A 13,357-nucleotide genomic window follows, 5' to 3' on the forward strand; every position below is an offset into this window, starting at 1 on the left:
CCTTTTTCTAAAATGAGAGACACACGTACAAAGGCTGTGAGACAAAGGTGTCAGCAGAGAGGAGGCTGGACGGGACAGAAGAGGGAGGTTCTCTGAAGGAGAGAGCTACGAGAGACACACAGGGATCTGCTTCACTGAAGTTAGAGCCCTTGAGGATCAAGACTGGGCCTTCACTACCTTTCTCAGCACACACGCTTGGTGCTGCGTTTGAACTGGGCAATATTTTGTTTTCTTTTTGATGTTTTTATTTATTTTTGAGACAGAAAGCACGAGCAGAAAGCACGAGCTGGGCAGAGAGAGAAGGAGACAGGGACCGAAGTGGGCTCTGTGCTGACAGCAGAGAGCCTGACGCGGGGCTCGACCTCACAAGCCATGAGGTCATGACCTGAGCTGAAGTCAGACACTTAACCGACTGAGCCACCCAGGAGGCCCTGGGCAATATTTTAAAATAAGGCTGCTACAGAAGCCCCGGGTACAATGACATGTTGAGAGGAGCTTAGCAATGAAGACGGCTGAGGAAGCCGCTAGAACTTCCGGGACACAGACAACCGAGGGCTGCGCTGGGCCTGAGGACACTGAAGAAGGAAGAGCTACAGACGTATCATTCGAAGCACCTGATGACAGAATTTGTTCTGGGAACGAGGGAAAGAAAGGCTGGAATCCAAAAGGGTTCTGCGGATTCTAAGTCAGGCGCCTGGTGGAATAAACAGCAGGGTATCCGTGAATTAAGTGAGAAACGCAGGAGCAGTAACAGATTTGCTAGTGGAAGATGGGCAATGAAAAGCAAAATGAAGATACTGCAAATTTCCGGGTATTTCTCAATTACACTGTGCTTGCTTGGTGTTCATTTCATAACCATTGTGTGTCTGTCGTCATCAAGGAGAAAAATGTGTGCGGGCCACAACCCGCAGGCAACTTGTCTTTTACCTGGGGAAATAAGATTTGCTCCTGAAACCTGAAAGGATCTGAACACACGACAGAATTAATTATTCAAAACTGTGTTATTAGCAGTGCATATTGTGCTTATTAATAAAGGGCAAAGGGGCGACTTGTGGTGTGGGCTGGGGTTTTCAGGGTAGGAATCATAAGGAGAGTGAATGTGAACTGACTCTGGAAACACCGGGAGAATCTGGGTTGGTGGAAGAGTCAAGGCAGAAGAATTCAGGAGGAAACAGTGAGGAAGCTCCCTTCTCTGACTCGGAACCAAGGTAACGTGGAAAAATACAGAAGAATGGGAGATAAAGTTAGTATCTTCAGATGACTGGATTTAAACATGATGTGATGGGCGATGGAGAAATGCTACATTTCACCAACATGGATGTTACACAACATTTTTTTTTAATGTTTATTTATTTTGAGAGAGAGAGAGAGAGAGAGAGAGAGAGAGAGAGAGAGAATGAATGAATGAATCCCAAGCAGGTTCCACGCTGTCAGCACAGAGCCTGATGAGGGGCTTGAACTCAGGAACCATGAGATCATGACTTGAGCTGAAACAAGTCGGACGCTTAACCGACAAAGCCACCCAGGCGCTGTGAGAGGAACAATCTGAGGAGACGTAGCAGGAGCAGGAACCCCGCTGGTCCTCACACTAAGTTAGATCTGAGGCAAGGCTCATCCAGGGAAAGTGGGGGAAATCCCAGGGATATGGAGACATCAGGGCAGCGAGGAGAGAAGGAACGCGGTTTTGCCGTCCTTTTTTTCTTACTGTCGTCACTGGGGATTGCCAAGGGTCCACCCGGCACAGTCTGTCTCACAAAGGTAGTTGGATTTCAAAGCAAAATAAAAATCGTCTGAAGAAAATTTTCCTTTGGCAAAAGGAATGGAAGGTAAAGGTGGGAAAGAAAATCTGCTTAAAGGAACACGTAGAGGCATAAACTCTTAATTCTAAATGTGAAGGTCTTTTCCAAGAATAAGGCACAGGGAACAGCAAACTATGGATGTAGAAGAGGGAAGACCCATGTGCAAGAAGCTGTTCTTAGCTGTGTGAACCTCATGCCCTAAACACTTCTGTGGGAACCAGGGTTTGCCCTGAGGCCAAGGCAGAAAGGCCCCCGGAAACGGAGGTGCTGCGGGCCAGGCGAGTGGTCATGTAGCCCTCGCTGTGTGGCTACAGGCGCAGTACAGGGCCGCACAGCACGCTAGACCCGCCGAATAAATGAATCCACTTCAGATTTCATTTGAGATCTCGGTTTCTCTCTTTAAAAAAATGCTCATTTATTTTGAGAGAGAGAGAGAGAGAGCTCAAGCGAGGGAGGGGGAGAGAGAGGAAGAGAGAAAATCCTAAGCAGGCTCTGCACCACTGGCACAGAGCCCGGCATGGGGCTCGATCCCAGGAACCAGGAGATCAGGGCCTGAGTCAAAAGCAAGAGTTGGACGCCCAACTGACTGGGCCACCTGGGCATCTCTCTCTCTCCTCTCTCTCCCCTCGAAGTAATCTCTTAAGCCCAACGTGGGGCTTGAACTCATGACTCCAAGATCAAGAGTCACATCCACATGCTCTACCAACTGAGCCAGCCAGGCCCCCCCTGAGATATCTCAAAATGAGAAACAAGAGGTCAAACAAGATTCCAAACCGAACAAGAGAGAGCTCGCTCCAGCCACCACTGCCAATGGACACAGATGACTATTTGCTAGAAATTCTACCAAAATAACTGATTCAGATGAATTATCAAGAAAGAAATTAACAGTGGAAATACACAACTTATACCTTAGGTTCACATTAAAAATTTATGGACTTCAGGATTGCCAGATAGAAATTTTTTTTAAATGGTTTTAACCCCTGTAAAAGTTCACCATATACTTCTGAATCTGTATGTAGAAATCTTTCATCTATTTATTTATTTATTAAAAAAAATTTTTTTTTAATATTTTTGAGACAGAGAGAGACAGAGCATGAACGGGGGAGGGTCAGAGAGAGGGAGACACAGAATGCAAAACAGGCTCCAGGCTCTGAGCTGTCAGCATAGAGCCCGACACGGGGCTCGAACTCACGGACTGCGAGATCATGACCTGAGGCGAAGTCGTCCGCTTAACCGACTGAGCCACCCAGGCGCCCCTCTTTCATTTTTTTAAAAAAGGCTGTTATTATTACTATTTTTTGCTTTATTGCCTCTTGTATTGGGCAGATGCAAGCAAGATTTGCAAGACTACCTTAGCAGCAGCTGAAAAGGTGTTAAAGCAAAAATAAATGCTTTTTTTGAGGAGAAACATAGATGACAGAGAAAGCGCCAGAAAGAGGAGCTTTGCCTTAGGCCCAAATTTTTTGCATTATTTTGAGAGGTAACACAGTCCATTCTGGTTAAGAACTGGGAAAATTAAGGACCTACATAGAGGGGATAGCAGAAAAACGTGATCAGTTTCTTTCTAATAAAAATATCTAGACACACCAATATTCCAATAAATAGGGAAAAAAGTATCATAGTGTATAATATAAAACATAAATCCTTTAAAAATCCTGTGTGATACTATCCCTCCCGTTATTAGTGCAGTGAGCAAGCTCTGACAGCATTCATACACAACTTGGAAAAATTATGCAGCCATTTAGATCTAGAAACAACTAGAGGTCAAGCAGTAATTTCATGCATTTTATTATCATGGGCGATAAATTAGGTACTTAACATATAAGGCTTTAAGAAATACTTTAATGAAGTAGCAATTATATTTGAGAAGAGGAAGATATCAGAGTTAAATTAGAAGTTTAGTAAGATAACAAGATAATAAGATTCTTAAATTGAACTTCAATATTAACAAATTATATAGTGAAGAAAGACTAGTGTTTGCTCTAATAGGTAACTCTTGACACTCAAGTAGCACTGAAAAAAATTCATAAAGTTTCATTTGTTTTTACATATAAGAATTAACAGAGGAAATATTTCATATTAAGATGTACAAAGCTGTTACAAATCCAGTAAGGCTGATTAACCAGACTCCATAAGACTAGCGGTTCAAAGACACAGAGAGGTTCTATGTAAAAAAGCACAGTTAACCTAGTCACTAAAAATACTAAGCATTATCTCAGATGAAATAAAGATAAATTAAGGCAATTATGACAAGCCATATAACTACCATAAAGGCATCAAATGTGGGAAATTATTATATCGAATACTGAATCCAGGTGGAGAACAGACACCTTCAAATGCCTTAGGTCACATTCAATCTTGTAGCAAATGATACAGAAGAGCTGTCAGACTGTTTACACCCTCTGACGCACTAATTACACTCTGGAGAATATATCTAAGCATATATCCCAAAGGGAAAAAAAGCATATCACGTTGTTATTAGTAAAGACCATGGAAACAACTAACCCAAAGAGAACAACGTTGCTACTGGCAAGGAAGGAGCTCACGTTTACGATAAAGAAGAGAAGTACCTGCCCCAAAACCTTTTAAGTTAAAAGAAAAAAAAAAAAAAAAAAGAATGCAACACAACACGGAAACATTACTACCATCCAAAAATTTATGTTTCTACACTCAAGATTAGGGTTTTGCAAACTGTGGGGTTTTTTTTTTTTAGAGCTTAAGGATTTTTTTGCTGTACAGTGGCTAGTAAAGTTGGTACAAAAAATGAAAGTGAAGACTCAAATGATTTTTGACATTATTGCTATTTCAAGGGGAGTTTCTTGAGGTTTGGTATTAGCAATCTTTTCTTTTCCTTTCTTTTCCTTTCTTTTCTTTTCTTTTCTTTTCCTTTCTCTTCTTTCTTTCTTTTTTTTAAACGGTGTCAGGTTTCTTTGGAAAGTTATTTCCGGGAACTAGCCTACAAAGGCGGACTAGCCTTTGTACAGTGAGATCTGCAACATTATGATAATATTTCCAATGCAGACTCATGGTTCCGTGGCCGGAAAACTTAGTTTTGATAAGCTGGAACAGAAGGTTCCAGTCTATACTCAAACACACAGTGTTGAGACTCTGATGAGCAGATGTTTTAAGGCAGCAATTTGGCTTCAAAATTCAGCCCAGAATTCCAATACTTTCATCGTTTGCATCTTAACGCTAAGAAGGACGAATGACTCAAGCACGTGGCTACTGTACAGTAATCATCTTCAAGTGACTAAGTACATCATATCAACCGTCTAAGGGATTCGTAACATCCATAATCATTTTTGTATGTTCTTTTTGCTCTTCTCATTAGTTAAGCGGATGCCTCAACTGTGAACATTTTATTAAGTGACATTCAGGTAAACTGGGTTCCTATGATAAAAGTGGGTCATAAAGCAGGAGTAAGAAAGATTCAAGTTGCCATAAAATTTTACTTATTTTTAAAATAGTCTTTATCTTTGTGAAGTAAGCTCTACACCCAACGTGGGGCTTAAACTCATGACCCCAAGATCAAGAGTCGTCATGTTCCTCTGACTGAGCCCCCTGTTGCCATAAAATTTTAGAACTGATATGAGAGTCAACAATTTTAACTTTTTTCACTATTTCACGTAACTTTCTATGAATAATGGTTAAAAATAATTTTAATGGTTTTTTTTTTTTTAATTTATTTTTGAGACAGAGACAGACAGAGCATGAGCAGGGGAGGGGCAGACACAGAATCGGCAGCAGGCTCCAGGCTCCGAGCTGTCAGCCCAGAGCCTGACGCGGGGCTCGAACTCACATACTGTGAGATCATGACCTGAGCTGAAGTCGGACGCTTAACCGATGGAGCCACCCAGGCGCCCCCAAAAACAATTTTAGAAAAGTAATAATATTAAAGAAGGCAGGCCTCTGTACGAAAACACTGATAACATACTCTTTTACCCTCAAAGGAAAACAAAAACCCACAAAAATTATAGGAAGGAAGTAATCACGTTTAAACAAGTAAGTCAGTAAAAAATATCTGATATTTGATTCACCGGTATAAAGCATTTATAAAATAATTTCCCAATGGAAGTCACCATCTTTTAACTTCCATCAAAACATACTGTACCTTTTGGTGGAAAATATTTGTGGAAATAAAGTTACAAAGCCCAAAGTAACCTGAGAGCTCTGACTCACCATAAAGCTGTCTCCTACCCAGCGTGAAGTCTGTGCCAGAAAGCCCCACTGCTACACTAAAAAGTCCAGTTCAAGTAAGGTTAACTCCCTGAATTCTCTACCCCATCTATTAAGGCAAATAAATGAAGACAAAAAGTACCAGTGGATAATACATGCGGGATCTGTGAAATCGTCTTAGCACAGGTTAAAATATCATTCTTCAAAACAGATGGGCGAAATCCTTAGAAAGTGGTTTAACGGCAGCGTCAGAAGGAAAAAAGGTTAGACATTTTGGTTTTGTGAACCTCTGATGTTACGTGGCTATAACGTACTGAGTATATTTATAACCGCACAATAGCGTCTATTACAAATAACCTCGCGTGTGGAACGTATGTATGCAACACAATAGTGTGTTAAGAAATGAGATCCCTGTTTCCAGTACGTTCGACTTAAACTGTAAATTTTCTGTACTGATATTGAGTGTTTTCTTTAAAAAAATTTAAGTTTTTTTAATGTTTATTTATTTTCCAGAGAGAGAGAGAGAATACGAGCAGGGAAGGGGCAGAGAGGGAAGGAGACACAGAATCCGAAGTAGGCTCCAGGCTCTGAGCTGTCAGCACAGAGCCCGACCTGGGGCTCGAACCCACAGAGTAGCGAGATCATGACCCGAGCCGAAGTCAGACGCTCAACTAACTGAGCCACCCAGGGACCTTCTGTAAAATTTTTTAATGTCAGCTACTAATTTCAGATACGGTCATGAAATATTCACTGGATTAGAACTTCGACTATCTTTTCTTTTATCCTTGAAATAGCAGTATTTCCTGCTGCACACAAGGCTCCCACTTTGGAGCAATTTCTGATGGGCCAGGTTTTCCTCCTTCTCCAACAAAAAGTCCATTTCATTCCTATTTTTATGTTGTTTTAATTTAATACTTCACTGCAGGACAAAGAAGAAATAACAGTCTTTAAAGAAGCCGAACATGACAACTTCTGAGCAGGGAAAGAATCATGCCACCTTCCCTAGCCCTGAATTTACATGATTTGCCCATTTTCTAAGAAACAAAAAGCCAAAAAACCAAAAAAACACAAAAACAAACAAACAAAAAAACACAACAAAAGCCACAGGGGAAAAATTATTTAGAATGCTCTTGGAATATTTTAATTGTTAAACTTTAAACGCGGAGTACAAACGATAACTTACTTCTAAGCTGCCTCTCTTTATTGGATTCAGCACCAATAATTTCTTCAGAAGATTTTCACAGTCGGTGGACATATAGAAGGGAATACGGTACTTTCCTCGTAAGACTCGCTCCCGTAGTTCCTTAAGAAGGCAAAGAAAGTACTCCTAACTGGCTCCTGAAATGATCATGCCTGAGATAAAACATTAGTACCGACTTCCACCGATACCTTCAAATTCTGGCCGTCAAAAGGCAACGAGCCGCTGACTAATGTATAGAGAATGACGCCGAGGCTCCACACATCCACTTCAGGCCCGTCGTACTTCTTTCCTTGGAAAAGCTCGGGGGCAGCGTAGGGTGGGCTTCCGCAAAATGTGTCTAATTTGTTCCCGACTGTAAATTCATTACTGAAACCAAAGTCAGCAATTTTAATATTCATATCAGCATCAAGGAGAAGATTTTCAGCCTGCGAGGAAAATTAAAATAAAAAAAAAAAAAAGAAAAAGGACAATGTAAATGCCTACACAAAATAAAATATTCACTATAACTGTTTCAGATCTCAAACATGTATTTCTTCCTTCTCATTTTTATGCATAATATCAGATTTAGAAGCCCAGCACGGTGTTTCAATGCATAACTGTTCAGAATCGCATCCATGTAAGACTGAATGTTAACACTATGTAAGTGAAGCTCTCGTCTATAGAAGTATCTGCAGCTGTTTAAGAAAAGTTACTGAGAACGCTTTTTCTTCCAAGTTACTTTAAACCCATTTTTTTTCTTCACTGTAAGAAACATCCTGGAACCGTACCTTAATATGACCTATTTCAAGAAATGTAAGTTGACATAACACTAACCCTTCTTGGGCTTAAACCAACAAGGTTAGGGGTGCCTGGGTGACTCAGTCGGTTCAGTGTCTGCCTTCGGCTCAGGTCATGATCTCACAGTTTGTGAGTTCGAGCCCCGCGTCGGGCTCTGTACTGACAGCTCGGAGCCTGGAGCTTGCTTCGGATTCTGTGTCTCCCTCTCCCTCCGCCCCTCCCCTGCTTACACTCTGTCTCTCTCTAAAAAATAAATGTTAAAAAAAAAAACCCAACAAGTTTACTCAAAAGTGCTCTATTTTTAATAGACCATCATTGATTAATGCAAAGCTCAAGAGTATACCTAAAATAACTGCCAGTCGGGGGTTCTGTGCTATTGAATTAAATCTTTCGTCTTCTCTGATAGAATGCTTCCTCAACAAAGTTCTGTTCTTTTAGTAAAACAAAACAATACAACACAGCCTCCACTAGATCTTGTTTAAGTTTCTTTTTGCTGTTCTAAAACTAAATTCTCCTCTTCTGGAGGTATATTTTGGTAGAAAGCAGTGATTTCCACCCTCGTGTTTTCAGATGCTGTTTTTCCAAAATCCTAAAACAGAATCATTAAAAAAAAAAAAAAAAGGTTTAAATGTGCCTTTTGTAAACACAAGCTGAATTGCCTGTGTTTACAAAAGGCACATTTAAATTACAAAAGGCACATTTAAACCTTTTTTTTTGTACCTGTCTCGTTTCAAACTCTTTTATAACTGATAGACTAAGGAAATTATTTATTACATTGTAGATGTGTTTTATGAGGTCACCAAAGGGAGTACAATTTGGCTAAAATGAAAGGCAGACTTCTCTGCCTCGCCGGAGAGCCAGGCACTGTGTCCACCTTGCAGCATTTCCCTCCCTCACCTTCCTTCTTTTTCCTTTCAAAGGTGTGCTAGCTTGGGATAGCTATTCTAAAAAAGGGAGGTATGTTTAGCACCCAAAAATACGACAATAATGTGGCGCCACTTATGACATGAATATTGCAACAGCACATACATTTGGGACATTTCTATTAAAACCCAACATTTACAGACCGGTGTGACAAAACCATGTGATGTTCTGATGTAAAAGCCTGGTCACTGTAAATTTCTGGGGCCATGCGTGAGCAAGTGGGGCTTTTTGGGTCTCCGTGAAGATGTCTGGATGGATGTGAAAGTACGCAGGCTGCGTCGGAAGGGCAGAGCTGGAGGGGGTCTGAGATCTGCTCCAGGAGCATGAGGGAGAGCCCATCCCCCACACTGCAGGGAAACTCAGGGTGCTGCACATGATTTAGTTTCTCAGATTTCTTTCCATGTAAGAAATGAGATAAGCTGGGCGTCAAACATACAGTCAGGGGAACCCTCCTCTACTTTCTCTTTCTTTGTGGAAGTGATTTCTCCCTAAAATAGCTGTGGGAGGAAATGGAGAAGGAAAATTTGGGAGCAGAAGAAGATCTGCAACCTCAGAAAAATGGGGCCAGAATATGGGATTAGACTCTTGACAACTGCTTAAGACAGTATTTTTTTTTTTAATTTTTTTTTTTAATGTTTATTTATTTTTGAGACAGAGAGAGACAGAGCATGACCAGGGGAGGGTCAGAGAGAGAGGGAGACACAGAATCTGAAACAGGCTCCAGGCTCTGAGCAGTCAGCACAGAGCCCTACGTGGGGCTTGAACCCACGGACTGCGAGATCATGACCTGAGCCGAAGTCGGACACTCAACTGACTGAGCCACCCAGGCGCCCCACGACAGTATTTTTAAGTATAATATGAACCAGGGCTAGTAGCTGACAGACAACCTGGGAAAAAATGTAAAAAAGAAAAATAGACTCCTAGGTAAGGTACAATGAAAGTTCAGTTTGGAAGAAGAGAGAAAAAGGGGGGAAAAAAGACAAATATTTTAGCCCCAGGACCTTCTACTTCCATTAAAAAAAAAAAAAAAAAAAAAAGAGGACACCTGTTTGGCCACACCGTTTCTTTCTTTTTAAAAATTATTTTATATTTTTAAATTTCTCTTTATTTATTTGAGAGAGACAGAGACAGAACGAGTGGGGAAGGGGCAGAGAGAGAGAGAGGGAGAGAGAGAGAATCCCAAGCAGGCTCCACGCTGCCAGTGCAGAGCCTGATATGGGGATCGAACCCATGAAACTGTGAGATCAGGACCTGAGCCGAAATCAGGAGTGGGACGCTTAACTGACTGAGCTACCAGGCGCTCCTGAAATTATTTTATATTTTTAAATAAAAACGGTGTATGTACTTAAGGCGTGCAACACGATGATTTGATATATATACACAGTGAAATGATTACAACAGCCAAGCTGATTAACATAGCGCCTCCTCATTTAGTTACCATTTTTGTATGTGTGATGACAGCATCCGAAATCTACTCTCTTAGCAAATTTCCCAGTATTCAATACAATATCATTAACTTTTTGAATAGAACACTGAAAGCTCAGGCAGCCAAAGCAGAACTAAATGAGACTTCATTCAAACGGAAAAGCTTCTGCATAGCAAAGGAAAGGATCAACAAAAGGTATCCTATGGACTGGGAGAAAATATTTGCAAACCCTACATCTAATAAAGGATTAATATCTAAAATATATAAGGAACTCATACAACTCTGTAGCAAAAAACCAAACACCACAATGAAAAAATGAACAAAAGTCCCTCAACAGACATTTTCCCAAAGACGATATACAAATGGGCAACAGGTATCTGAAAAGGTACGGAACGTCACTAACCTCCAGGGAATTGTGAATCACAACCACAATGAGATAACACTTTCCACCTGTTAGGGTGGCTATCATCAAAAGTATAAAAGATAAGGTGTGTTGGCAAAAATGTGGAGCCAAGGGACCCCCGCACACTGTTGGTGGGAACATAAACTGGGGGAGCCATTATGGAAAAGAGGACAGAGATTCCTCAGAACTCTGAAAGCAGTCCTTCTCCTGGGTACGTATCCAAAGGAAATGAAAGGGTACCCTGAAGAGATATCTGTGCTCCCACATTCACGGACACAAACCTTTCATGACTGTCACAACTTTTTGTTCTGAAGTATATGCTAGTTTACACTCATCACATGCGTTGGACGTTCACAAAAACACTTAATGACTTCCCGTTCCTCGAGCTTTACTGTGGAGAGTGGACACTGGCAGCACGTCACATAAACCTAGTCCTGTGCTCGCTACCTTCCTTCTGGCGGAATGGGATCTCAGGCATTTTTAGATGGGGACAAAGCTCCACGCTGATCTATTACAACCAGCTCGCTAATGGTGAATCAAATCCTCTAGCCTTTAATGCCAGATAACTTCTCCTTCGTATTTTCTTCATTTTCTCAGTGGAAATACTGCCTTCATGAAGTTGCTAGGAGGCAAATAGGAACCACTTTCCTCGGACAGAGCCCGGCACAATTAAGCAACCAAAAAGATGGCGCTCATACTACAAAGCAGCTGTTAACGATTTAGACTTTTTGTCATAGAATCAGTGGCTTACCTTAAGATCACGGTGAACAATGCACTTTTGATGGCAATACTGTACAGCAGATACAATCTAAAATAAATATTTGGATAAAAGATGTGTAATTATTTTATGGTAAAAACACCGCAATTTTCCTCCAATGATCACCTCCAACTAAGATAAATTACCAACTTAGATTTCAAAGTAATATTTCACCATTTCCCTGTTCTCTCAGCTCTGAAAACTACGTATATTACACTTAAAATGGAAAAAGTCACTTTTTTCCAGTGTAGACACACAGCATTCTCTCACTAAAAGACACTAAAATATTTCTTTGTCAGAGTCCGTGAAGATTTCTGTGGGCTGTTATATTTCTCTGCTGACGTGATCAAATGTGTGCAATTTGTAGTTCTGATCAAATGGCTTATTCTAATGTTGGGATAACAGCTTTGGCACACATGAATCAGTCTATTTTAGGAATCATTATCAAATGTGTTCAAGGCATGTTTTTTCAAGCGAGGCCAATCAAAGGGGTATCTGGCATTGTCCTGTACTTATTCATACATAAAGAAATATAAAGAAATGGGAAAATTGTTCGGCCTTAAAACGAAACCCAAGTATCAAAAAAAAGAGGGAAAAATGAAATTTGATCTTAAAGCTGTTAGTAGGTCGGTCAGGCAGATTATTCTACCCCTGTAACTAGATATTGTATGCAATCATCATTTTTAACCATTACACAGGGTTCTTTGGGAACAAAGACTGAACAAGGAGGAACCCAATGGTAAGAGCCAAAGATACAAATGAGAAATAGGTTATAAACAATTCTATTATAGTTATTTTACTCCATAAAATAAAGACATTCAAAGAATCAGATAGTAATCAAGTTAAGAACTGTTTTGTATATGTAATCCCCTCTGATGTACAGGACGGCCATTTTAATTCACAGAACATTCACTTCTGTGGATTCAGTTAAATGGAAACACGCTATGAATGCTGAATACTGGTAAGGCATTTACAAGTGGAGATAGAAATGAGATTTTTAAAAGTCTAAAGATAATGTGAAGTATGACCACACTAATAGAAATATGGGTTAAAAAACGTTCAAAGTAGAAGTGAGATTGATAGTTCAGTACTATAAAACTATTCTAATGTATATTAAAATGGTTCAGACAGAAACATGAATTCAAAACAAAATCAACACACAATGAGCAATATGTAATTCGATTAAATTCATTTCTGATTCAACAGTTTACTGAGTACCTGCTACGTGCAAGAAAATGTGCTGGCTGCTAGGGGAACACAGAATGAACACGACATGGACCCTGCCCTTAAGGAGCTGAAAGTCTGATTAGAAGAAAATATGTACATATCTTACATGTCTATGAGCAACCATAATACAAGGCAGAGTCATAGAAGCAGAGGTACAAAGAAGTGAGGGGAATCATATTACATAAAGAACAATTTCAGTTAGAAATGCTGCCCGGAGTAGGTGATATTTGATCTAAGCCATCCTTGAATGACAGTACTAAGTATTTCAGGATGAGATTTGGTGATGGGGAGGTAGGGGCAAGGTGGTGAAATGTACTAATGTTGAGACAACACAATGTATTTGAAAAGTAGGTGGGAAAATGGTAATAGTGGCAGTAAATGTTGACAGGTTGGTAAAAACCTCCAAATTCCAAACTACACAGGTACCACAGAACCACTAAATGTTTTTAGGCAGAGCAATTGTGAACGAGTATGATCAATTTGAAGTGTAAATCCCTAAAATACAGCAGAATCTTGCAATGAATAGTTGTAAGTATTAATTTTCTTAAATATGCTTTAAATTTCTAATATCCAATTTTCATTAAAACACATTTATTAGGCAAGAGATACACTTATATGTAAATATCGATACACCTTTTAGAAAATATTTATTTTTGAGAGAAAGAGA

The 13,357-nt window shown here is 40.2% G+C and overlaps 1 protein-coding gene across 2 annotated transcripts in view; it reads right to left on the minus strand.

The window, feature by feature from the left end:
• Nucleotides 1-13,357, minus strand: part of MARK1 (microtubule affinity regulating kinase 1) — a 118,226-nt gene that overhangs the window by 29,078 nt on the left and 75,791 nt on the right. For both annotated transcript variants that reach the window (XM_053908960.1, XM_053908959.1), the window contains exons 7-9: nucleotides 11,458-11,514; nucleotides 7,365-7,601; nucleotides 7,159-7,278 (exon numbers count right to left, since the gene is read on the minus strand). In XM_053908960.1, coding sequence (XP_053764935.1) covers nucleotides 7,159-7,278; nucleotides 7,365-7,601; nucleotides 11,458-11,514 — 414 coding nt within the window. The remainder of the gene's footprint in view (nucleotides 1-7,158; nucleotides 7,279-7,364; nucleotides 7,602-11,457; nucleotides 11,515-13,357) is intronic.

Source organism: Panthera pardus, unplaced genomic scaffold, assembly GCF_024362965.1.
Source record: "Panthera pardus isolate Hobbes unplaced genomic scaffold, ASM2436296v1 HiC_scaffold_21, whole genome shotgun sequence".
In the NCBI taxonomy this organism is placed as follows: domain Eukaryota; kingdom Metazoa; phylum Chordata; class Mammalia; order Carnivora; family Felidae; genus Panthera; species Panthera pardus.